Source organism: Ovis canadensis, chromosome X (genome assembly GCF_042477335.2).
Source record: "Ovis canadensis isolate MfBH-ARS-UI-01 breed Bighorn chromosome X, ARS-UI_OviCan_v2, whole genome shotgun sequence".
NCBI lineage: Eukaryota > Metazoa > Chordata > Mammalia > Artiodactyla > Bovidae > Ovis > Ovis canadensis.
Window position 1 is genome coordinate 64,611,820 of NC_091727.1, and position 26,186 is coordinate 64,638,005.

A 26,186-nucleotide genomic window follows, 5' to 3' on the forward strand; every position below is an offset into this window, starting at 1 on the left:
GATTGTCGGGAGACCTATCAATAACCTCAAATGTACAGATGACACCACCCTTATAGCAGAAATCAAAGAGGAACTAAAGAGCCTTCTGATGAGGGTGACAGAGGAAAGTGAAAAGGCTGGCTTAAAACTCAACATTGAAAAAACGAAGATCATGGCCTCTGGTCCCATCACTTCATGGCAAATACATGGAGAAACAATGGAAAGAGTGAGAGACTTTATTTTGGGGAGCTCCAAAATCACTGGAGATGGTGACTACAGCCATGAAGTTAAAAGACACTTGCTCCTTGGAAGAAAAGCTATGGCCAACCTGGACAGTATATTAAAAAGCAGAGATATTACTTTGCTGACAAAGGTTCATCTAATCAAAGCTGTGTTTTTCCAGTAGTCATGTCTGGATGTGAGAGTTGGACCTTAAAGAAAGCTTAGCGCCGAAGAATTGATGCTTTTGAACTGTGGTGTTGGAGAAGACTCTTGAGAGTCCCTTAGGCTGCAAAGAGATCAAACCAGCCAATCCTAAAGGAAATCAGTCCTGAATATTCATTGGAAGGACTGATGTTGAAGCTGAAATTCCAGTACTTTGGCCACCTGATACGAAGAACTGACTCATTGAAAAAAATCCTGATGTTGGGAAAGATTGAAGACAGGAGAAGAAGGGGATGACAGAGGATGAGATGGTTGGATGGCATCACTGACTCGATAGACATGAGTTGGAGCAAGCTCTGGAGTTGCTGATGGACAGAGAAGCCTGGCATGCTGCAGTCTGTGGGGGCGCAGAGAATCAGATATGACTGAACGTAATGTATGGCTGATTGACGCTGTTGTATGGCAGAAACCAACACAACATTGTAAAGCAATGATCCTCCAACTAAAATTAATTTTTTTAAAAAGTTCCTTTCCTTCAGCCCTGTAATTATACGCCTAGGTATTTATACTAGGTAAGTAGTCATTGATATGTAAAAAGATCTATAAATCATTTTTGAGCACAGACTATGTATCAGGCACTGTTTCTAGGTGCTGAGGATAATAAACAGACACGTCAGATCCTTGGCCTCATGAAACTGAAGACATTCTTGTGGAAAGAGACACATAGTGACCAGAAAACAAAATAATTTAAGATGATAAGAGATGAAACAAAAATACAGTCAAATCTTAGAGAATGATGGGGTAGGAAGAGAGTACTTTGGAAGAGTGCTTGGAAGAGGCCTCTCTAAAGAGGAGATATTTAAGCTGAGATCTGAACAAAGTGAAGGAACAAGCTGGGAAAAAATCAGAAAAACATTTCAGGAAAAGGAAACCATAACTGCAAAGGCCTCAGGGTAAGAATGATCTTGGCTTATCCAGGAGCAGCTGAAAAGGTCAGTGTGGCTGGAGGATATTGAGAAATGAAAGAGTGCAATACAGGGGCAGGTCAGAGGGGTAATCACGGCCCTTGTCAGTCATGGTAAGATTTGGATTATATTTATGTACCAGGATATTTGGTGTATGTAACATGATTTATAATGGTAGACAATTTCTTTCAAAATAATCTTAACATCTAACATTAGGTGACTGATTAAGTAAATTGACATTTCCACATAATGAAAGGCCATATGCAATTGTTAAATATTAAAAATTATGGTTTTTATTTTCAGATTTTACAGAGTACTGTATATTATTCTCATAATAAGGAGGGGTAGATGTTTTAATGGTTTCTTTTACCTTCACAACTACAGAACAATTGTGATGATTGTCCATATGAAAGAGAGTTGAGGGCTTGAATTTAACTATAAATGCAGTGTGAATCCACAAAGATGGCAAGCTGAATAATGTTACTGTGATTTTAGGACTCATAACCAGAACTATTGAGTTCATAACAAGGGAGGTGTTTCTCTCAGTCTACTTTACAATGGTCACACCACATTTAGAAAGTTGTGCTCACTTCTGGATGTCACAATTAAAGATGAACTTGGACAAATTGATATATAGCTAAGGTGCTGAGAATTCTTGGAAACCATGTCATGTGGTGAATCATTGAGGGAGCTAGGTATATTTAGCTTTGAGAGGATTTGGACAGAGTGGGACTGGGGAGTGAAAATGATACTCAGGTTTGAACATCTGTGCTGTGAAAGTGGGGTTAAACTGATTTCATGTCATTCCAGATGGCAGAATTGGGTCCTGAGGTCAGAATTTATATAGAAACTGTTATCTCAGGATAAATAGATCATTGGATAATAAGACCAGAGATGTTAGAGTGGGGCTTCGTACATCAAATCAGGCTTTTAGTGGTCACTGAGGTGTTCTCTGACTAATCCATCATTCTGTGAGCTCTGCCACCTATATTTGTTCCAAGCCAACCTATCCTATTTTCTTCCACCATTTCTCTTATAACATCACTTCCTATAATACTGGTCACCCGCTGCTTTTTGTTTAATGCCCTCTTTATGAAACACGTGCACACAGTGAACTCCTGAATGTGTGTGCAAGGAAACATTGATAAAATGGGCTTAATATGTGGAAAGCACTTGTAACAGTGCCTGGCACACGTTAATATAAGCTATTACTACTGTAGCATTTTTAGTAAAGGTGAAATATGGCACTATGACGAGTATGGATCAGTTGTGGCATATCCATAGAGTGAAGATGAATGGAACAGGAGCTACATGCATCAACAGATTTGTGGTAAAACACACATGAATAAGCATCTAATTCAAGAGACTGCCCCTGCGAGGGAGGGAGGTGAATGGGATCAGGATGCTTCAGTTGTATCTGTTTTTTACTCATCAAAGAAGGGTTGGGGGGACTTCCTGGTGGTCCAGTGGTTAAGATTCCACGCTTCCAATGCCGGAGGCACAGCTTCCACCCCTGGTCGGGGAGCTAAATCCCACATGCCGCAGCTAGCCAGATTGAGGATTGGGAACGTGAGTGGGTTTTTTTATTGTCTATACTTTTTATACCAAAAATAAATAATGGTGCCCTAAAATAGAATATGTTATTTCAAGTGGGATCTGACTGACCCAGGTTTATCGAAGCAAATTTTTTCACTTCTTGTGATTTCTGAACTCCAGGTTTCTGCCTGACTTTCTTTCTGACAGCCATTTCACACTGTTGACTCGAAGCTTGCTGACACCTCAAGTCCCTAGACCTTTTTTGCATAAACTACCTTTTTTGTTTTGTGTATGTGTGTGTTTTCGGGGTTTTTGTTTGCTTTTGGCTCAGTTGGCGAGTGCAGCTTGTGGGATCTTAGTTCCCTGATCAGGGATTGAACCAAAGCCCTCAGGCCCTCAGCAGTGAAGTCTCCGACTCCTACGGACTGGACTGCCAGGGAATTCCCTTCACAAACTTCTTTTAAGCCAGATTTCCCCCCATATTATATTTATATGGCTGATTTAGGGGGGAACCTAAATGGTAGACTTACCAAATATATTTGAATTGTATTTCTGTTATCTTACATATGAATCATCCTTCCAGCTTTATGTCATTGTTACCACTAATGAATATGCCTACCTTGTAGACTGGCTATGAGACTCAAATGAGATTTTGCATTTCTATATATGAAAGTACTCAGAAAACTGTAAAGTGCTATACAGATGTAAATTATTTTATTTCGTATCATCAGTGATTTACTAAAATGTTGAATGATTAAACTGCTGAGGACAAAGCCAAGGCCAACACTAAACAAACTAGAAATGTGAGTTGGGTGAAAGTACAGCTGGGTAGATCTCAAGATACTGAGCAGCTCTACTCAGTTATTAAATCTGTCTAACTCTACTCCCATCCAGCTCAGTCCTTCGCTTTAGCCATAAAATCATCATGAAAATCTTTGTCAATTGCTCTGCATTATTATGGTACCCCTCCAATCTGTCTTTCAAGTAAACTATCCCAAAAATGTGGCATGACTTGTTCTTAGAAAAAACCTATGGTGGTTCTTGATGATCATTGTTTCACTAAAGAAGAGAGGACTGCAAAGATAGAAGATTTTCACTTTTTCTAAAATGGCTTGCGAATGAAGGGAAGGTACTTCAAACCTAGTCTTCTGACTCAGTAATGTTTCTTTCTGCAAACCTGTTTTGCAGTGTTCCTGCAAGGGCTGGTGTGGGAACAAGCAGTGTGGGTGCAGGAAGCAAAAATTGGACTGTGGCGCAGACTGCAGCTGTGACGCCACAAAGTGTAGGAACCGTCAGCAAGACAAGGTAGGATCAGTGCTGTCACCCCTCACCATCCCTTCAGGTCTCCCAGCAGTCTGTGCCCTTTTCTTCCACCTTCAATCTTGAAACCTGGAGTCTCCTGCTCAGCCCTTCCCACCCTCCTTTGCCCTGAAGCAGAAAAGGCTATTTCATTTCTCAGTCCTTCTTTCTTGCTGCTAGCCTGTCCACACCACCCCTCCAGAAGCCACAGCCCCTCCCAGGAGATTCCCAGATAATGCAGTTCCTTACCCCCAGCCTTGGCTATAAAATTTCTGTGCAATGTCTAAGGCAGGAACAAGGAACCAGAGAGCAAGCATTTACAGGCATACAGCCACACAGGATCAAACTAGTCCAGAGGCTTAGCTGGAGTTGTAAGGGCCATGTGCTGAGGTAGCATCTTCCAAGAAAGTTAATCCTTCTGACATCTTGAGACATTAGTTACTTAGACCTTTGCCATGGGAACCAGCTATTCCAAGGCTCTAGGAAAAGACCCACAGGAACTTGGTCTTCCTGATAAGCACTGTTCATGAGCCAAGCTGACTGTAACTGTTCTTACACTGCTCCCGGGAATAGCAAACTCAGGTGAACAAAATACACAGGAGATGGGCAGCACTAGGAAGGTCAGATCCCAGTCCTTGCCTTCTGCCCGCCTGTGCCCATGAGCAAAAGTTCATCCTACCGCTCTCCATGTAATACACAGGAATTCCAGCAAGACTAGTTCACCATGCATTTTGCAGTTTTGCCCTGGGTCTTCTATCTAAAAGACTTCTGGGATAGGTAATCATTAGAGAACTAAAATGGCAAGCTAGAGGTCAGGCTAAGAAGTGTAGAAGTAGCATTATAAAAAGTCTGGAAGGGTTCTCTGTTCCCATGCTTTTCTCAGTTTAGGTTCTAGAGTCCTACAGCGGCTCCAGACAGAGGAGTATGGCCCAACTCAGTTTGACCCCGTGCCAGCCAAAGCAGCTTGCTCTTGTTTATTTATCAAGTTTCCTCTAAGAATTTCAGTTGTAAAGCCACTGATCTAGTCCAATACTACCATTTTACAGAGAAGGAAACTAAGGCCCAGAGATAAGCCTCAGTGACTCGCCTGATATTTTACAGCTGGTCATGGCGGCTAAGATTAGACCTCAGGCTTCCTGACTTTTAATCCACTTCAGTTTCCATGACAACAGGCTATAAATCTAATCCAAGCTCTACCACAGAGTCGCCTTGTTACCTAAGCAACTCCTCTCTCTTGGCCTCAGCTTCCTCTCTGAAAGGAAGACTGATACAGGCAACACTCTGTAGAAATGCTAAAAAGGATATTGTAGATTGTGGAGGGGAGAGGATTAATTGAAGAAATGGCCAAGGCTCAGCCTTTGTTTTAAACTTTGCCTCATGATGTGTCCTGTGCTCTCCTCTCCAATCCTTTGCCTTCAGAGGCTTCCTTTGAGCATTGTGAGCCCCGCCCCAGCAGGATCACCCTAAGACTTGCTTAGACTGTCTGATGAGGCCCTCAGAGCTGGTACCTCACTGGCTGAAGGGGAGCAGACCAACTGTGTAACCCTAGGAGCTGAATTTCTTCCTTTTTTAATATAAATTTATTTATTTTAATTGGAGGCTAATTACTTTACAATGTTGTATTGGTTTTGCCATACATCAACATGAATCCGCCATGTTTCTAACATACCAGTCTGCTTGGTTCTCAGGATAGCCTGGGCACAGTTGAGCGGACTCAGGATTCTGAAGGCTCCTTCAAACTGGAGGATCCCACAGAGGTGACCCCAGGATTGAGCTTCTTTAACCCTGTCTGTGCCACTCCCAACAGCAAGGTAGGTGGGCTAAAAGCCAGGTGTTTCCAAATGTATGTTTCCAAATGTATCAGTGTCCATCTCTGCTCTAGCACTGACAGAGAGCTGTGGGGTAGGGAAAGGAAATAAAGGTACAATCAGCTTGCTGAGAATTGGGTATCAGCTAGAGTCTGTTTTCTTCAACAGAGCAATTTTGGGGGTCACCTCTGGGAGTGTGCTAAGTATTTGTAGTGGCTAGGCTGTGCTGAGCCTCTGAACCCAGCCCAGATCTAGTCACAGCTATCTCTGTCCTTCCTAGATCCTGAAAGAGATGAGTGACGAGGAACAGGTGCTGTTAAAGAAGACGGCTCCAGCTGCCTTCTCCCTTGGCCACTCAGAGTCGAAAGATGTAGCAACAGAAACCCAAGGAAATAAAGCTCCAGGGAAGAAAAAGAAACGAGCCCTGGCTAGCAATACCAGCTTCTTCTCTGGCTGCTCCCCCATTGAGGAAGAGGCCCACTGAAGCTGGATTCATCATCTCTGCCCCCGTCTGGCCTGGGAGATGCATTCAGGTTGCAGCCAGAGGGGTCTTTAAATGACTCCTGTTGATTTTGGACTCCTTGCCGTGGAACAGAGGAACAACACGTTACTGAAAAAGAGTGTCCAGCACCCCCAGCCCCGGACTACTACTCTCCTCTCCAGAAGGGTGCTGAGCTACCTGCTGAAGAGAGAACCAACTCTCTTCAGAGACCTTCCTGGTGACTCATCAGGAACGAGTCTTCAGTACAATCTAGCTCTTTCCTCCTCATGAGCAGTTAGGGCTGTCTTATCTCGAGGTTGTCTCAGCTTAATGGCAGAGCCTGCTCTGTGTTGGAGGCCTGGCACAGATCCTTCACGCCACCTCCAGAATGGGGTTGGGAATCTTTCCTGTCCCTGGATTTCAATGTTTTAACAGCACCGTCAGTTGTCTTTCATGTTGCTGGGAGGTAAATGAAATCTTTTTAAATGTTAATGTTAAGTAAATAAATAAATCTTAGTCCATCTGCTGTTTGGAAAGATTCTTCTGTGCCAGAGGGAGAAATACAATTTCAACCCGTGTTCCTCCACCCCTGGGAATTCCATTAAGGAAGCTGGTGCAAGTGCCCAAACCTCACCGCCTTGTAGCAGCACTCTTTCCCCAAGGGGTATGTGGAGCAGCAAGCCATGTGTCTTCATGTTGCTGTTATCTCAGGAAGTTAGAATAATGCTAGCAAGGCCAGTGACCTGAGCTTCACTGGAGAGCCTGCCTGACCTTTGGGGGAAGGAACCATATTTACTAAGCATCTCCATGTGCTTGCCACAATTTTATCCGCTCCTCACAAAAACGTTCAAGGTGAATAGGGCTCATTTTGCACATGAGGAGACTGAGATACAAAGAAGCTGTCACTTCACTGGTCACATAGTTAGTAATAGAGCTATGACTTGAACCCAGATGTGACACTAAAACTTAACATGACCCAAGAACGACAGTGGTGGCCATTGACTAATGCCCCACAGCCTGACCTGACATTGCCTGGATGTGGGATGTTACTGCTGCCCAGCCCCCGGACAGCACCCCACTTGCTGTCTGCTTTCTCCTCTGAAAGGGAAGAGGAGGGGCTTGGCTGACTCTTGCTGCATCAGGGCTCTCTATCTTTGTTAAGGCCCTGGTCCAAGGGCCTTCGTATCCATGCATTCTGAATCCCAGCCCCCACCCCCCAAAAAAAGCTCCCAGAATTCAGCACATGAAAGCCAAGACTCCTCCAGAATACAACAGAGTCCAAGTAGAGGAAACTGAAGGACAACCTGCCTAGAGAGAGGTGACCCTGCAGCCTTTGCTGGCCTCCTGCCAGCAAGCGGCCCTGCTTCTCTTTGCATTTTAATGCCGAGGGAGCAAGGGAGCCTTTGCCATTGCCAACTAGAGCCTCTGGATACAATGGAAAGGCAGAGAAGGAGGGGGGCCAGCTCTTGGCATAAGAGAGCCAGTCATCTCACTGTTTTCAAATCCAGTGCGTTTGGGGGGAGGGGTAAGCTTATTCCCAGAGAAGACATTCTTTCCCACCAACCCTTTTGTGAAAGTAAAAAAGCCAAAAGGTAGAGAGGGAAGGTCAGTCAAAGCCAGCCCCTAGTCCCCAGCCCACCCAGAGGCCCATGCTTTAGGGCTAAGCTGACTCTACAACCCGCCTGCCATCCCTCTCCTGCTGATGGTGTGGTGACAGCATCCTTTGTGTGTGCTCACCTTCCAATAGCTGGTGACCCTAACATTATACTCACCTTCCAATAGCCGGTGACCCTAACATTATACACTCTTTGAGTGATTCTTGGAAAGAGACTAGATGCCTTGGGGTCAAGGCAGCTGGAATGATGCAAACCTCAGCACATCTTAAATGAGCATATCCTTTCTGGGCTGATGGGTGGAAGAGAAGGGCTGCTAGTGTCACTCAGGCCACACCATGTCCCCAGAAACCCCTGGTCCCGAAACAGGGTGAAATAGGAAGTGGCTTGCAACTCTTCTAGATGCACCACCTTCCAGACGTGGATCCCAAGAGGGAAGGGAAGGCTGATGAATTAAAGCTCTCCTCCCAGGGAGCTTGAGACTGAATGCTAGACTTCCTCACACACATACACACCCTTTTCCAGGGGACTGACTGGGCCCCTGCTCCTTACTGCCAAGTTGCAAAGTTGTGTGGTCACCTCCCCCTAGCTTCCCGCCCACCCGTGCCCTCAGCCCTCGCTTCCCTGAGCCAGGACAAAGCCCCAGCACTGACTGAGAGAAGAACAGGAGGAGGGACAGAGGGATGGGGAAAGCTGCACAAAGGAATTCCTCACCCCAAGCCCCCTGACCGGCGGCGGCTACGGCTACGGCAGCAGCAGCGAGTAAAGAGGCAGATCTGCTCACCCTCCCCCTTCCTGCTTCCCATCTTCCCACCGACCCACGGACAGACACCACAGGCCACAGAGCAGCTGCAGGCTTTGGGAGAGTACCCACACAGCCTCCGGTAGATGGCAACAGTGCCACCTGTTTGACTGGTGGGGCTGAGCCGAGGACTGGGAGAGGGAGGAGGCAGACAACTCGGAAAGAAGCTGGGAAGCAGTGCAGAGCACAGAGCGGAGCTACTGCTGAGAAAAGGTGTGAGGGCTGGGGAAGGCTTGGGGCCACAGGCGGGAGTGGCGGGGAGGAGACCGGCTCCTGCTGGCAGGCACTGGGCCCAGGGATTGAGCAGCACCCCTGGTCAGCATCCCTGGCTGGAGTTTTCTGACTGCTCAGCTCCTGGAGGGAAAGGGGACCCTGGAAGGCAGTGATTGGGGTGCAGGGGCAGGACCTGCAGTACGGATGGAGCCCAAGGCAGGCTCCTAGCACTTGGTGGTCCCACCATGGGAAGAGGTAGGGGACCTCCTTTTGGGTGGGCTTTTTCCTTACAGGGGTGTCAGGGAGGGGAGAGGTTTCCTCCCCTCAGGCCCTCCCTCAGCCCCAGCCCCCTAACTTCCAAGCCCTTCCCCAACTCTCCTTTCCAAAGGCAAGCAGAAGATGAGAAGGGCTGCTTCGGGAGCAGCCACATCCTCACTCCTTCCAGGGCCCCGGCCACTGTGCACCACTAAGACTCCACAGCCTCAGGGGAGCCCAGACCACACACACTTTGGGTGTATCGAGGGGTACCGTTACATATTCCAAGTCACCTAGAAACCCATTTCACTACCAGCCACTAGTGCACACGCATATGCAAATGCTGACACAAACCCCACACCTTCTCATGCAGTCTCACAACCACACGTCCAGCCTCATGTGGAGATCAGTAAGCCAGCTTGGTCTCAGCTTAACCCCAAAGCACAAGGTCCAGGGATCCCCTGCCCCAAGACAACCACACACCCCCATGCACACCTTTGCCCTGTATCTGTTGTACTTTCACCAAAGTGACATCAGAGGGTGGGGCCCCTGAAAGGAGAAAGGCGGTGACTTGGTTCCTGGCTGGGGTTGGGGGATGACTGGGCAGGAAGGGACAGGACTGGGGCGAAAGGGCTTCGATTTTCTAGGTGTGTGCCGGCAGGAAAAAAGTTCCTTCAGGAGGTAAGGAGTGACCCAGGCAATTCGTACTCCTCAAGACTTCCCCATGCTGGTGGTACCTCCTGCCCTCTGGAAGGTGGAAATAGAATCTTTCAGTTCAGGGCTTTGTGATGTCTCCAATCTCTGTATCCACAGCAACTGAGCAACTAGCCACTAGCCAAGCCTCCCAGGGTCCCAGGCTAGGACTGGTGTCTCTGCTTCAGGTTTTTCCTGGTTCCTGTGGTGGAAGCCACACCATGGGGCTTCCTGAAGCTTGGCCAGATTTTCCTCAGCTTGCTAAACCCTGTTTGCCCCACCCCAGGCAGTTTTTCCAGAGTTCCCACCCGAGGCAAGCACTCCATCCCCAGATAGGGATGCTGTTAAAAGGGGAGGAGTTGGACAGAGTGGGTGTGTATCTGCCTAGAGGCTAGACCTCCTGAGTATTTCACTGACTTTCCAGGTGTGCCGTTGAAAGGAAGACCCCGGAAACTGTCCCCTTTGCTCATCTCCTCCTCCAATCTGGCACTTGGAGCCTGCCCTGTAACCTCCATCGCTGAGCAGTGGCCCAGGCCTCCGCTCCTCCCCGACTGGGCTCCTCACTGGGAGGGAGGCTGGGATCTCCCTTCTGCCAGGGTCTCTGAGAGCCAAGCGTCCCTCCCTCCAGGCCCTTACCATGGCCGAGTCCCCTGGCTGCTGCTTTGTCTGGGCCCGCTGCTTCCACTGCCTGTACAGCTGCCACTGGAAGAAATGCCCCAAAGATGGGATGCAAACCAACAAGGTGAAGTACGGATGGGGGGGCGGGGTGGGTAGGGGTGGAAGTCCAAGGTGGGGACCACTTGGAGGGGGAAAGATATCCAGGTGTGCTCAGAGACAGTGGTGGGGCAGGGATAGGGAAGGGACTTTCTCTCCCCAGGAGGAAAATCCCTTCAAATATGGAAAGAACTGCCTGCAAAGCACAGCAGCCCCACGCCTTGCAGGAAGCCCCTTTGAGCTGCCATCCCCTGGGGACTCTGAGCTAAAGTGGGGATGTGAGCCGCTGTGAGCTGCTGTGAGCTTCTCTCTTGCCCCTCTGCAGTGCGAATGCGTCTGGTTCGGCTTGCTCTTCCTCACCTTCCTCCTGTCCCTGGGCTGGCTGTACGTCGTGCTCATCCTTCTCAATGACCTGCACAACTTCAATGAGTGTGTCACGGACCCCCTTCCCCAGCAGACATGTCCGTCTACTCCCCACCCTGGGACCCCTGGGTGCTCAGCCCCTACCCTGCCTCTTTGAAAACCTTTCCATGAACTCTCCCCAGACCTTGGAGCCCCTGACCCCATGAAAGGCTTCCCTTCACTCCCTTCTAGCCCTGGTCCTGGATCCACCCAGCCCAACTCCCCTCAGGCCACTATTACCACCCTTCCCCCACTCGGACACCTCCCTCTCCCCTCCCACAGATTCCTATTCCAGCACTGGGGGCACTGGATGGACTGGTCCCCAGCATTCCTGCTGGTCATCTCTCTGCTGGTCACATACGCATCCCTGCTCTTGGTGGGTGCAGGGACAGCTGGCCTAACCTTAGCCCTCCCTTCCTCGCAGCTCTATGCTGTCACTCTCATCCTGGCCACTGAGGGGAGGGTAGAGGGAGGGGTCAGCCTAGGAAACTCACTCAGTGACCCCTCTTGGCACATCATGACTCCAACCACCTCTGCCCCCAGCTCCTGGCCCTGCTCCTGCGGCTCTGTGGCCAGCCTCTATGTCTGCACACCGTCCACAAGGTAGAGTGGGGATGGGCGCAAGCGGGAGAGGGGTGCACTGGACCCGGTGCTCAGCTGGCTCTTCTCTTCCTGGGCACAAGCCCAGGACCCAAAGCCCAGTAAATATATGTTGAATGAAAGGAGGACAGTGTCTGAGCCAGGAGAACGGAATGCTCTTGTTTTCACAGAGTGAGGGGCAGCCTGGGCAGCCCAGGTTGACACAAACGTGCCCCTCACCCCTGGTTCCCCAGGTGCTGCTGCTCCTCATCATATTTCTTGTGGCTGCTGGCCTTGTGGGACTGGAGGTCCAGTGGCGGGAGGAGTGGCATAGCTTACGTCTGTCACTGCAGGTGAGTGGCTGATATCCAGTGCTTGGGGGGGAACCTTCGCCTGTGGCCAGCCCCAGGACACAGCATGCTCCCTGGTGCCCCGAGACTGCAGGAAGCTCTCAACTTCAAAAGTCAGCTCCTAGGACTAGAAGGAGAGAGGTTCTAAGGTTCTAAGACCTTACCAGCTCTTGTCCACAGGCCACAGCCCCATTCCTTCACATTGGAGCAGCTGCTGGCATCACCCTCCTGGCCTGGCCTGTGGCTGATACCTTCTACCATATCCATCGAAGAGGTGCCAACTCCACTACCACCCTCCAGTCCCCTTAATGCCCACCAGTGCTTCTGCCTCCTGCTGCTCCATTTCCTACACCTGTGCTGTTTTCTGCCCCGAGGGCCCACCACTGCACTTTCTTCATGGCCTGTCCCCCACTCCCCACAGGTCCCAAGATCCTGCTACTGCTCCTATATTTTGGAGCCACCCTGGGCATCTACCTGGCGCCCCTATTCATCTCCTCAGCCTGTATCATGGAACCCAAAGACCTACCACACAAGCCTAAGTTGATAGGACACCGAGGGGCCCCCATGGTGAGTGTGGGGCAGAATGCAGGCAGGGTGGGGCAGGTCTGCTTCTCCAGGCTGCTGCGGCCAGGCCTGTGGGTTGCCAGGCTCCCACCCTTCCCTGCTCCCTCGCCTTTCCCAGCTGGCCCCCGAGAACACACTGATGTCCCTGCGGAAGACAGCTGAATGTGGAGCTGTTGTGTTTGAGACCGACGTGATGGTCAGGTGAGGAAAGCTGGGGCCCCTTCCCCTACCCGATTGACACAGCAGGGGAGCTCCAGAAGTGATGACCAGCCCCGGAGCTTGGTCCTCTGACTCCCCTTGTGCCTTCAGCTCCGATGGGATCCCCTTTCTCATGCATGATGAGCGCCTGACCAGGACCACAGATGTGGCCTCTGTGTTCCCAGACCGAGTCAACAGCCACAGCAGTAACTTCTCCTGGGCTGAACTGAAGAGGCTCAATGCTGGGGCCTGGTTCCTTCAGGTGAGGACAGCCTTCTGCAAGAGACAGCCACGTACAGGGGCACTCTGGGCAGAGTTCATTCATTGATAACCATCTGCTGAGCCCTGTGCTGGGCAATAGGTATACAGTCTCTGCCCTCAGGTCATTCCTTCCTAGTAAGGCTATCAGAATAGGAAACCTCAAGTGAGAACAAGGTCTGCACTGGGTAGAGAGGAGAGAGAGGTCACTGTTGGCCAGAGGCAGTGTGGGAGAGAATCAGGAGTGGGGTCACAGGAGAGGATGCCTGAGCAGCATATGAAGTGAGGGTAGTTTTTAAGATGGGCAAGGCAGGGAACAAGAATTCTGGTTAGAGGGAAGAATGTGGATAAAGCCCACATAAATATGAAGAAGTGTTTTCAGGGAATGAAGAGTGGCTCAGTAGAAATTTTCTGGCAGTTCAGTGGTTAGGACTCAGCACTTTCACTACCTTGGGCTTGGGTTCAATTCCTGGTTGGGGAACTAAGATCCCCCAAGCTGTGCGGTGTGAAAAAAAAAGAAAAGAAAAGAAACACACACACAAGACAATGAAAAAGTGGCTCATTGGAAGTGGGAGATAAAGATGAATGGTAGTCATGGGAGCTGAGGCTGGCTGGGGCCTGGGGGAGCAGAGTCTTGGTCTCTGGTGGGCTTTGAATGCTAGGCCGGGAAGTGTGGACTTTAATCCTGCAGATGATGGAAAATATTTCAAAGGATACTTACTTTGTTTAACTCCCCTTTTCTTGATTACCAAAGTAACAAAGTTCCTTGTTAAAAAAAAAAAAAAAGTAAAACATCAGAGAACTAATCTAAAAAATCTCCTGTAATCCAACCCTTCAGCTGGGTATGTATTCTGAGTGATGAAGACACATCTGATTGCCTAGAGTAAGGGATGTGTGAGTTTGAATCATGACTTAACCACTTCCTGGCTGTTTGAGCCTGGGTAACATTCTTTAGGGTCTCTGTTCTTCATTTTCCTCATCTATAAAATGGGAGTAACAACAGTACTTACCTCATAGGATTGTCAGGAGAACTAAATAATACACATAAAGCACTTCTAATACTGCCTAGCATGTAGTAAATATTTAATGTGTTGATAGCTCACTTTTTCCATGTCAGTGATTACGAGGCAAGGTCATTTGTTGATTTCAAGGGGAGGAAAGGAGAGTGGCAGAGGTTTGGAATAGCCAACAGGAAGAATGGGAGAGGAAGCAAATCAAGAGCAAGTAAAAGGATGGCTAAGTGGCCCAGAGAACACAAAACAGGACTGCAGGGCCAACAGCCCACGTGATATTCTCTGCCCTCCAATTCCAGTGGGTGGAGGAGGTGGACAATTGTAGAATTCAGTCAGAGTTCAGGATTTGTGGGGCACATGGGGCAGGAAAGGAGTTGAGTGGGTTGTTGAAAAGTAGTTTAAGCTGAGAATGGATCATGGGTAGGGGATGTAGGTGTGGCTAGAAAGGGGCCGATGGACTAGGAAGAAACCAAGGGGTCAAGATCCCAGAGGTCTCCATGAGACCAAGAGAAAGTGTAGTGAGAGTGAGGAAGTTAGGAAACCCAGAGGGTAGGAGGTTGGGGTCAGAGTAAGATGTCAGAGGGTCTAGAAAAGGCTGCAGTTTGGAAAAAGGAGAAACCCTGACTCAACAGAGGGCCAAAGCTGTTCACTAAGTCGGGGAAACGAGTAAAGATAATGAGGATGGTGGCACAGCCTGGAGGCTTCTTCTGGTCTTGAAATAATTTTCTTCTTCCAATAGAGGCAACCTTTCTGGGGGGCTAAGCAGCTGTCAGGCCATGATCGAGAAGATGCTGAGAATCAAACAGTGCCATCCTTGGAAGAGATACTGAAGGAAGCTGCAGGCCTCAACCTTTCTATCATATTTGACCTGCGCCGCCCCCCAGGAAACCACACGTATCATGACAGTTTTGTCAACCAGACATTGGAGACTGTGCTGAGTTCAGGAGTGCCCCAAGCCATGGTGATGTTGTCAGGACCCCAAATACCCCCTCTTGCCCCTCTCCCCTGCCTTCCCTAGACCATGACAATGCTGAGGCATACCCCCTCCCCAGGGCCCTGGCCCAGCTCATGTACCCCATCTGTGGTCATACATCTTCGGCCCTGCTGCCAGAATCCCCAGGCCTTCTCCAGCTTCATGCTCACCTACCCTGAACCACAGGTCCTTTGGCTACCGGATGAAGATCGGGCTTATGTCCAAGAAAGAGCCCCCCAAATGCGCCAGATATATGGACATCTGGAAGGCCATGGCACTGAGAATCCCCAGTTTCTCAACCTCCCCTATCAAGACCTGCCACTGTTGGATATCAAGTGAGTGCCAGAGGAAAGGAGCCGAGGGGATCACGTGAGGCTTAATGGTATAGAAGAGCCAAGGCTGGGAGGGCAAAGGCCATTCATTCATTTGCTCATACAACACATATTTATTGAACACCTACTATGTGTCAGGCTCTATTTATTGCAGGTTTGGGGCATGGGAGAGACAGATAATAAACCACTGCACATAACATATGCATGTTGGAGAGTGATAAGTGACATGAAGAAAAAAAATTTAGGAAGGGGGTAGAGATTGGGAGAGAGGGGAGAAGGTCACAGTAGGAAGAGTGGTGAAAGAGGTGGTGTCTGGGCTGAGACCTGACAAGTCACAAGGAGGTGACAATGGGAAGAGCTGCAGAACAGCAGGAACAGCAGCCTCATGAGTAACGGGAAGGTGAGACTGGAGAGGTTGGCAGGGGCCAAACTGGGTAGGACTTCGTAGGCCACCAGGATTTTAGCTTTCATTTTACACCAGAGAGAGGGTGGATCCAGGGGAGAGAGGCAAGGGAGTCGCAGATGTGAGTGGATGCAACCAGAAAACATAATAGACTTCAAAACCTGTAGTCACCAAGCTCTCTTGTAATATCCTTGTGGTTAGATAGGGAAAAAATGTGGACTGAATGATGGCCCAGTTATCATATTAAGCATTTCAGGGACCTTCCCCCAAGTTGTCACCATGGGAGGAGATTGGATATCAGGTTAAGACTCCCCTTAGTCTTGTCCTGATCAACATCGACTGCTGATCATGTTTCCAGGAGGCATGAATTGGTAATGAAAAAGGTGATGGGAAAATGGAGGCCCCAGAAGGTCTAAGCACTCTAAGGTGACAGGTCAAATGTACCAAGATGAAATGCAATGGAGATACATGTAAAGACCCATGCCCAGGGTCCAGAGGAAACTCAATTGCACAAAAATAAGAGAGGGAGACACTGGCATCAGCAGGAACATGTGTGAAAAAGACCAGGACTTTGATTGTACACTGTCCATAATGAACGAGTCAAAGTCACTTGACATTGCCAAAAACTAACCTGACCCTGGGCTGCCTTCACATGGACATAGCGCCCAGAAGGCAGGAGGAGTTTTGCTCTCCTCCAAGCTAGTCCCAGCCCACCCAGGCTGTCACGTTCAGATGCAGGCTCCATACTTCAAAAGGAACATTGGTAAATGGGAGTAAGATCAGATTAGAGAGGTTTGTATGGTGAAAGGAATGATAACCCAGGTCCCTGATTGAAGCAACTGGGGTGGTTGGGCCTGGTGAAAAGAAGACTCGGGGGAATGTGGTCACACTGTCCCTCAGACCTCTTAAGGGATGGCATGGGACAAAGAGGAGAGACACATTTGTGTGACCCCAAACAGCAAAACTAGGACCCATGGGTGAAATCCACTGGGAGACAGAGCAGGTAGGGGTCTGCTATTCAAAGGCAGAAGTGATGGCTCTGGAGCAGGGACACTGTGGATTCAAACACGGAGAGGGGCTGTTTCCCTCCTGTGCCTGGAGCCTCAAGGTTCTGAATGTTCCTTATTTCTTCCCCGCCTGCACAGGGCACTGCACCATGATAATGTCTCGGTGAACCTATTTGTAGTGAACAAGCCCTGGCTCTTCTCCCTACTCTGGTGTGCAGGGGTGGATTCAGTCACCACCAACGACTGCCAGCTGCTGCAGCAGATGCGTTACCCTGTCTGGCTTATTGTAAGAGCTCAGGGACTGTCACCCCTCCTCCTCTTTTCCTATTCCTGCTTCTCCTTAACCCTATTCCCCTCTTCCTTACTTATTTCCCCCCATACACCCCCTGAATCTGTATGTGGGTGGCTCTCGCCACTGACAGGGACCTTTTTCTTTTCTCACAGCCTGCTCGAACCTACCTGATAATATGGATCGTTACCAATTGTGTCTCCATCCTGCTGCTTTTGTGGACTTTCCTCCTACAACAGTGAGTCCTTTGTGCCTCAGCTTTCTGGATCTTCATTCTCCCTAGGGTCCTGGTGATGGGGCATATTCAGACTCATTGACGCTGCCTAGGGCTTGGGGTTTGGTCTGTTTGGACCCTTGGAGATTCTTAAACCCTTCCTTTATACGTTTAATTGGCTTGAACCTGGGAAAGTCAGTTTGGGGGAACTCAGGGTCAAAAGGTTGTGCTTGACGCTGGCTGAACTCACAATGCGAAGCTTTTCTCCCCATAGGAGGTGTGCTAAGGAGAGACAGAGAACCGGTAAGAGCTGTTTCCCCTTACCTCATTTTTCTCCTCCTCTAGCCTTCCCCTTACTCACTCCCTATGTGTTCCCGCTTACCTCTCCAGGGCTAGAGACAGCAGTGCTGCTGACCAGGATCAACAATTTCATAAGGGAGTGAATGTCCTGTCTTAGGCCCCCGCCAGCCAAAATCGGAGGCCTTTTTGCACTGGCCAACAGCAAGGAAGAGAGGGTGGCTGAGGTGGAATGTTGCTGAGGTTGGCGTGGGGTGACCTTTCCCAGCAGAAGGTGTTCCCCTTGGGATTTTGACCTGAGGTGGTCAGAAAGACTGAGTCACAAGAAGTTTGTCCCCAAATGAAACTTAACAGAGGAAGAGACAAGCAGATTGCCAAGAGAGTGTTTCAGATCTATGTGCAGGTATTCTTGTGTACAAGGCACAGGGTATCAGGGATGGGACAGCTCAGAACTGTGACTGAAGGAGATGACAAAACGGCCTTTCCTGGAGAACTGTAAGATGATGGAGACATCGACCTGGCTCCATTCACTGTCTCTCTTGACATATGCAATTTATCTGATTTCCTGCCTAAAGACTAGGAGCTAAAGAGCCCATCTAGCCATGTAATTCTGTGCCTGCAAGTGGCTTTTTCTTGTGCACAGTCTTTTCTTCAAGACACACCGGTTCTTGACTCTTGTCGGTTACTCTGTTATTCAATGAATTTAATGCCCATTTGGCATAGTCTAACCTTTACGGTGCTGGCGCTGGGTGGAGGAAGCACCTTGCATCTCGAGTTGTATGTGACATGACATTGACGGGTCATCATGAGGAGAATCGTGGGTTGGCGGTGCCAAGTGGGCCACCTGGGGCAATGAAGGGCTGCAAATGGTCAGCAGGAGCACCACCGCCACAGGGGACATTCCCGGTGGCCCAAGCGCGCTGTGCAGTGTTGCGCTGGAGCTCCACCTTGTGGCCACCTGCCCCAAAAGGAGGGCCGCGCCCGTCGTCACCTGTGAAATATTAGCTGGATGCCACCTGTTTCTCGTGCCCGTTGGGGACCTGTGTTCCTGACTCCAGACCCCAAGGGCATGATCCGATTTCCACAAGTTCTTGCTTCTCTGGGTTGTGCGCAGGGTCTGGTTGCCCGACCCACCTTTCCCCCCTCCCCGAGAAGCAGGTTCCCCGGTGTGTTTGCTGCTTGTGAGTCCCTGGACTAAACAATTTACATGACCAGAGCGGAGCTGGCCTACGATAATGTGACTGATAGAAGTGGGGGAGGGGCTAAAGAAAACACAAGGACAGGAGAGGACTCTGGCTGCCTCTTTAGTCCCCCACCGCACCCACATTCGCCCCGGTTCGTTTCTCCACACGAAGGGAAATCGAACTAAGGGTCTGACGAGGTTAGGAGGTTCGTTTCTCAATTATTCCTCTCCCTGGGACCAGGGGTGGCACTGGCACCTAGGGACAAGATCCTCCTTGGTTGCAGGGCAAGCAGCCCTGAGAACTACAATTCCCAGGATGGCCCTGGCCACTTCCGTTCTCGGGATGGGTCGACCGAAGTGAGTTTGAATTTATGCTCCCGCCCCCTCCTCCTCCCGGACCCTGCGCTTTCCCTTCTCGCCGCCCCGCCCCCGCCACGCACACACAGGTACGTACAGACACAGGCCGCCTTCCACGCCAACATACCTGGCCTGCAGCTGGCGCGATGGGCGGGGGCACCGGCGTGAGACCGACTGGGAGGCCGGAGGAGCCCCAGTAGCCCACGCCGCGGCAGCTGCCTGGTCCCAGTCTTCTCGGGGGTCCACGCCGCCTGGGACCTCCTCTTCCACACACTACCTTTTCAAGCTGCAATTCCGTAGTTTTCTCCCTTCCGGATCCCGCCGCTCAGACAGACCGCCAGCCTCAGCCCTGGGGCGCGGAGGTACCGGCGCCCAGGTACCGCCGGGCTCTCACCTCTCAGCTCGGACCTCCCTCTCCCGTCCCCATCCCTACTTTTCTGTCCCCTCCCAGACGCCCAGACGCCCAGCCCCGCAGCCTCTACCTCCCCTCCCCTCCCCTCCCGACTAGACCCTGACCACCTCCAGAGTCTCCAAACCCCTCAGCCTCCACTTCTCAGCTCCCAGGCTCAGCTGCAGTCCTCTAACCTCAGAATCTCGACTCCGGGCCCGGCAGGAATGCCCCTAGCCCTTGCCCCAAGCCTCTAGCCTTGAGTACTCAGCCCTGTGCCTGACACCGCCGATGCTTCCTCTCTTCCCAGCAGGATTAGACTCTTAACTTCTATAGGGTCCTGGACTGGAGACTGACACTGACAAAAACTTGAGGGTGGAGGGCCAAGGGGAGCCGCTCATCGGGGTTCCAATGCAGTTGCTCTCTTTATTTTTAGCTGCTGACTCACAGCTTCTGGCACTAGGGTTTGGGGCTAACAGGCTGGGCTAGGGGGCTATTAATAGAGCTAAGGCACAGCCCCGACCCAGTTCAGTTTAGAAGCACTGGGAGTAAGGAGCCCTCCCTTGGATCCTCTGGAATTATGGACTAGGGTAGTGGCTGGACTAGGACCTCTGGCTGCCAGTACCTCAGCCTGGTATCTCTACCTTGGAACTCTTGAGGGAAAGCCCCTGACAAAACTCGGGGCACAGCTCTCCCCTAAGTTTGCCGTGGCTTGGGGCTCTGCCACAATGAAGCTCCTGCTGCACTGAGTGAGCAGATGACTTCCAAGTGCAGGGATTATTGTGCCCACGGCTTTGGCCTGCTTAGACCTACTCCTGGGCCAGAATGCTAAGTTACTAGGAGGAATAGCTGTGGATTTCTGGTTCCCAGAGGCCCTCATGATGATGGGATACTACAGCATGGTCCTAACAGAGAGAGCACAGAGCTGACAGAATTTGCTAGCTCCAAACCAGACACAGGACTAGCAAGCTGTCAAATTCTGTGTTCCCGCTCTCCCGTTCTTTTTTCCTTTCCCTTCCGTTGTGCTCTGTGCCTGCTCACAGGTGTCAACATATCTCAGGATCTCTCTCTACTCCACAGAGAAATCTAATTGAGGAAAGTCACTGAGAAACTCCTATAGGACCTTTTTGTCTTAATGGGTGGAAGTAGGATTTTCCTAATCCATTCATTGGGGATGGTGGGGAAATCTTGATACCTTAGTGAACTAACTAATCATCAAAATCATTCCACCCCACGCCCAATGTGCTAGAATTCCCATTCACTGAGAATGCACACCCATAACAATGTCCCTTACTCACAAAGCAGAAACTTCCCAGTTTCAGCACACCCAATCTCTGGCTCCCAGGTGAAAAGCCCCAAGGGCTTTGGGGCAAGAGTGGTTATTTCTTCACACAAAAAGACTGGGGTCACCCAATGAAGCTATACTTTCAAGAATGAGCACAGATTATCATATGGTAGTGGGCCACACCACCCTCATCCTGTCAATTTGCTGAGGGAGCTGGAGAGACCATGGATGGAAGTCAGAAATAGTCACTCTCCTCCCAAATGCTGTATCAGGTTCCTTGGTGGCTTCAGTCTCATTGTCAGTTCAGTTCAGTCGCTCAGTCATGTCTGAGTCTTTGCGACCCCATGGACTGCAGCATGCTAGGCCTCCCTGTCCATCACCAGCTCCCAGAGTTTACTCAAACTCATGTCCATTGAGTCGGTGATGCCATCCAGCCATCTCATCCTCTGTTATCCCCTCCTCCTCCTGCCAATCTTTCCCAGCATCAGGGTCTTTTCAAATGAGTCAGCTCTTCACATAAGGTGGCCAAAGTATTGGAGTTTCAGCTTCAGCATCAGACCTTCCAATGAATATTCAGAACTGATTTCATTTAGGATGGACTGGTTGGATCTCCATGCAGTCCAAGGGATTCTCAAGAATCTTCTCCAACACCACACTTCAAAAGCATCAATTCTTCAGTCCTCAGCTTTCTTTATAGTCCAATTCTCACATCCATACATGACTACTGGAAAAACCATAGCTTTGACTAGACAGATCTTTGTTGGCAAAGTAATGTCTCTGCTATTTAATATGCTGTCTAGGTTGGTCATAACTTTCCTTCCAAGGACAAGCGTCTTTTAATTTCATGGCTGCAGTCACCATCTGCAGTGATTTTGGAGTCCCCCAAAATAAAGTATCTCACCGTTTCCACTGTTTCCCCATTTGCCATGAAGTGATGGGACCAGATGCCATGATCTTAGTTTTCTGAATGCTGAGTTTTAAGCCAACTTTTTCACTCTCCTCTTTCACTTTCATCAGGCAGCCCAGTTGCCTAACAATCTCAGTCGCCTGCAGGGGCAGGGGTTGTTTTCCACCTGTAGGGGGCGCCTGTTTCCCTGAGGTCTCAGGCTAGCAGTTGGGAGGGGGTTCCAAGTGTCAAAGCATCTCAGGGTTGCTGACCTCTTCCCAGGGTTGCCAATCATGTCCAGTCTGAGCATCAAGGAGCCTGTTAGAGTGGGGAGAAGCTCACTATGAATGTAAATGGATTTTACTCATATTCATTGAAAATGAAAATGTGAAGCGGGGCAGTCAATGGAGATCAAGCATGAGGAAGGCAGTTTAACCCTCTCCATTCACTCCAGGCTTAGCAATTTTTCTCCTGAGCTACTTTTTGGATGTAAGAAAAGAGTCTAGCACTCTACAGTATTGACAAACTGCTGAGCATATAAAAGACTTTAAGGTCCTGAGTTACCAGAGTAGCCTAGACTTGGTCATGAATCCCTAATCCATTAACCCTAATCCACTGTGTACTAGGTAGAGTGCTCAGTGTTTTACATTTAATCCCCACAAAACCCCTATGATTATTTCCATTTCACAGATAAACTGAAGCTCAAGAAGTAAAGTAATGGCCAAAGTCACACAACTAGTGACTGGATTAGGTGTGATTGAGCAACCACTGTGTGCCAAGGGCTAAGAATACAGAAAACCAGACAAATACAGAGGTAGGATATTCCATAAAATAACTGAGTTGTACTTTTCTCTGCCTAATGAACACCTATTCACCCTTCAGGACCAAACTAAAAATGTCATCTCTTATGACACTTTTCATAACCCCTCATCACCCACAAATAGAGTTGATAACTTGCTTTCTTATATACCCTCTGAAATAGCACTTTTTGCAGTTACTGTAATGACCTGCTTCTGTATTTCCTTTTCTCCAGCTTTGACCACCCCAATGACAAGGCCTGTTTACTATTTATCACCACTGGGATATCTGATAGACATCTCAAACTCAAATGTCTAAATCTGGACACCTGATCTTTTTCCCCCAAATGACCTCTTCCTTAAAGTGGTACTCATCTCAGCTGATGAAAATTTCACCTTCCCAGTGAAATTTGCTCTGGTCAAAAAATCTTGTAACCACACCTCATAATCAATCTGTCAACAAATCCTGTTGACTTTCTCCTCAAAATACGTATAGAATCCAATCACTTCTTATTACCTCCAGTGCTACATCCTGGTCCTAACCACCATCACCTTTCATTTGGATCACTGCAATAAGCCTCCTGACTGGTCTCACTGATTCACCTTTGTCCCCTGTGACCCACTCTCAGAAGTCAGAGTGATGTTGCTAAACACAAGTCAGATCATGCCAGTTCTCTGCACAAAACTCTCCAAGGGCTCCCCATCTCAGAATAAAGCCAGAGTCCTTCAATGTCCTGCAGACTGTATACAGTCTGGTCTCCTTCAAAATCTCTGATCTTATCTGCTAGTACACCTCCCCTCCCACTCTGCTCTAGCTATTTGGTTCTCCTTGCTGTTCCTTGAACAAGCCAGATGCATTCCTTATCCAGGACCTTTGCATTGGCTGTTCCCTTGCTAGGTATACACTTCTGCATGACTTTCTTCCTCACCTCCCTCAAATCTTTGTTCAAATATCATTTTCTCACTGAAGCCTACCTTGAAGAACCTGTTTAAGATTGCCTCTATTTTAATGTCCAGTTTATAGCAATACAGGGTATAGAGGAACAAGATAAATGACACCATGAGAAAAAAAAAAAGCAAATCCAGAAGTAAGATATTCTAAAAAACAACTAACTTGTACTTTTTAAAAAGCCAATGTCATTAATTAAAAAAAAAAAAAAGATGAGGGGAGTTCCCTGGTGATACAGTGGCTAAGACTTCTAGCTCCCAATGCAGGGGGCCTGGGTTTGACCCCTGCTCAAGAAACTATATCCCACATGCCAGAACTAAAGAGTTTGCATGCTGCAACTAAAAAAGATGCCGCATGTCTCAACTGAGACCCATTGCAGCCAAAATAAATAAATAAATAAATAAATACTTAAAAAAAAAAAGATGGGAGACTTCTAGTTCTGGACTCAGCTGGAGTAGACATACTCCTATTTCTCCCTATTTCTCCCAATAAGAACAGCTAAAACCCTGCATGTGATATGTAAAAACAAGCATAGGAAGACTCTAAAAGAGGGGGAAAAGGGCAGTTTTGACTAAGTGAGCTCCCTGGGTTTTCTTGTTGCATTATATCCCAGCCTGTAGGCTGGAGAAGCCAGCCTGGAAGTGCCAGTAGGCACAGACAAAAAAAATAAAAAAAAATAAAAAAACACCTCAGTAAAAGCCTGTTCTCTCTAGCCCAAAGACTAGCAAATGGGCAGCTTAGTTGGACAACACTAAACTCTTAGACAATAACCACTTTCCTGCAACCAGACATTACAGAAAAGCAAAAACAAAAGACTGCAGCTCCACCCACTCTAGCCAGCAAAGACCCAAGTGGAAACCAAGACTTTCCCTCTTGCCAGACTCCCCAGGCTCCCTGGGGTGGTGTCTAAGTAGGGAGTCTGGACTTCCATCCCCACAGGTTAACCTGTGTAGCATCAGAGTATCAGAGGAAGGCCTAGTGGAGAGTCTAGACTTTTGCTGCTGCCCTGCTCCTCCTCCCCTCCCCATCCCAGTCCTCTATCATCTTCCCCTCACCTGCACCCCCACCCGTGGTGAGTGGAAGCTACCTGGGAGCAGGAAGGAGGCCCTTCAACCCTTCCCCAGCCAGGGAAGTGTCAGTGGAGGCCTTGTAGGGGGCTGGAACTCCCACACCTGCCCAGCAGTAAAGAAGAACCCCCTCTTTGGGTATCAACCAGTGTTAAGTGGGGAACAACTTGAACCTCTACCCCCTCCTGGCAGTAGCCAGGCAATGGCCCCTTCCACTGATGGCAACAGTGTCAGAAAATGCCTATCCAAAACAAGAGATTTAAGTAGGACCTAGAGTCTGATAACATAATATCCAAAAATGTCTATGATACAATGGAAATTCACTCATCATACCAGGAACCAGGAGACCCTCACCATGAATAAGAACTAAGCAACAGATGCCAACACCAAGATGACAGAGAGCTTTCAATGATCTGAGAATGAGTCTAAAGAAGCCAACGTTAGGAAAAAATGCTTCAATGAGCAATTACAAATAGGTTGGAACCAAAGAAAAAGATGGAAAGTCTTAGCAGAGAAACAGATAAGATGGAGTATCAGACAGAAATTTTAGAATGGAAGAATACAATAACCAAACCAAAATACTGAGGAAATGGGTTCATCAGCAGGATGGAGAAGACAAGAAAAAAAATCAGTGAACTGGAAGATAGAACATTAGAAATTGCCCGATCTGAATAACAGTGGGAAAATAGACTGAAAAAAAAAAACGATCAGAGCCTCAGAGACATGTGGGACTATAACAAAAGACCTAACATTCATGTCATCAGGGAGTCCCAGAAGAAGAGAGAGAAAGTGGGCCAAAGAAGTCCTCAAGAAACGATGGCTGAAAATTCTCCCAATCTGGCAAAAGACATAAACCTACAGATTCAAGAAGCTGAACAAATCGCAAACAATAAAGAAATCCATGCCAAGACATATTCAAGCTTTGAAAACCCAGACCAAGAGAAAGTCTTGAAAGCAGTAAGAGAGAAATACCACTTTATCAACAGGGCGAAAACAATTCAAGAATCAGTGATTTCTCACCAGAAACCATGGTGACCAGAGGAAGTGGCACAACATATTTCAAGTGTTAAAAGAACTGCCAAGGCTGGATGCTATATTTAGTGAAAATATCCTTCAGAAATGAGGGAGAAATCAAGATATCCTTAGGAAAAGGAAAGCTATGAGAACTTGACACGAGCAGACTCACCCTAAAAGAGTGGTTAAAGGCAGTGCACACAAGAGAAAGGAAATGATAAAAGAAGAACTCTTGGAACATCAGGAAGGAAGAAGGAATAGAACGAATAAAAACGTAAGTACAACAGGCTTTCCTTCTTCTCTTGAATTGTTTAAATAATGTCTGATGGTTGAAGCAATAGGTACAGTATCATCTGATGTGGAGCTCAATATATGTAGAGGAAATATTGAAGACAACCATAGGAGAAATGAGACAGGGTAAAGAGACCTAAATAGAGTTAAGCTTTTTTTACACTTTCCTCAATCTTTTAAACTGATGACACCAATAGGTCTTTGTGGTGACAAAATAGTTTTGCAATGGTTGTTATAGGAATCTCTACATGTGGTAAAATGGTATAGAACTATACACACATTGTACCAATGTCAATTTCCTGGTTTTGATATTGTACTATAGGTATGTAAGATGCCATCATTGAGTAA

The 26,186-nt window shown here is 48.5% G+C and overlaps 2 protein-coding genes across 14 annotated transcripts in view; both read left to right on the plus strand.

The window, feature by feature from the left end:
* KIF4A (kinesin family member 4A) overlaps window positions 1-6,973 on the plus strand; it is a 128,146-nt gene extending 121,173 nt beyond the window's left edge. For all 4 annotated transcript variants that reach the window (XM_070290308.1, XM_070290309.1, XM_070290310.1 and 1 more), the window contains exons 29-31: window positions 4,053-4,169; window positions 5,852-5,974; window positions 6,252-6,973. In XM_070290308.1, coding sequence (XP_070146409.1) covers window positions 4,053-4,169; window positions 5,852-5,974; window positions 6,252-6,455 — 444 coding nt within the window. In that variant the 3' untranslated portion in view covers window positions 6,456-6,973. The remainder of the gene's footprint in view (window positions 1-4,052; window positions 4,170-5,851; window positions 5,975-6,251) is intronic.
* Window positions 6,974-8,709: 1,736 nt separating this feature from the next.
* Window positions 8,710-18,293, plus strand: GDPD2 (glycerophosphodiester phosphodiesterase domain containing 2). 10 transcript variants are annotated; one of them, XM_070290321.1, is made up of 17 exons: window positions 8,808-9,080; window positions 9,983-10,016; window positions 10,657-10,770; window positions 11,068-11,171; window positions 11,427-11,520; window positions 11,688-11,747; window positions 11,978-12,076; window positions 12,254-12,347; window positions 12,495-12,640; window positions 12,756-12,838; window positions 12,947-13,097; window positions 14,846-15,067; window positions 15,266-15,414; window positions 16,960-17,107; window positions 17,266-17,348; window positions 17,599-17,627; window positions 17,715-18,293. In XM_070290321.1, the coding sequence occupies exons 3-17, from the start codon at window positions 10,666-10,668 to the stop codon at window positions 17,765-17,767; spliced, it is 1,620 nt and encodes a 539-aa protein (XP_070146422.1). In that variant the 5' UTR covers window positions 8,808-9,080; window positions 9,983-10,016; window positions 10,657-10,665; the 3' UTR covers window positions 17,768-18,293. The 10 variants fall into 10 exon arrangements, with proteins under 10 accessions (XP_070146413.1, XP_070146420.1, XP_070146414.1 ...); XM_070290316.1 differs by having other exon boundaries at window positions 9,001-9,080; window positions 10,453-10,770; window positions 11,068-11,126; XM_070290314.1 differs by having other exon boundaries at window positions 9,003-9,080; window positions 10,453-10,770.
* Window positions 18,294-26,186: the final 7,893 nt, after the last annotated feature.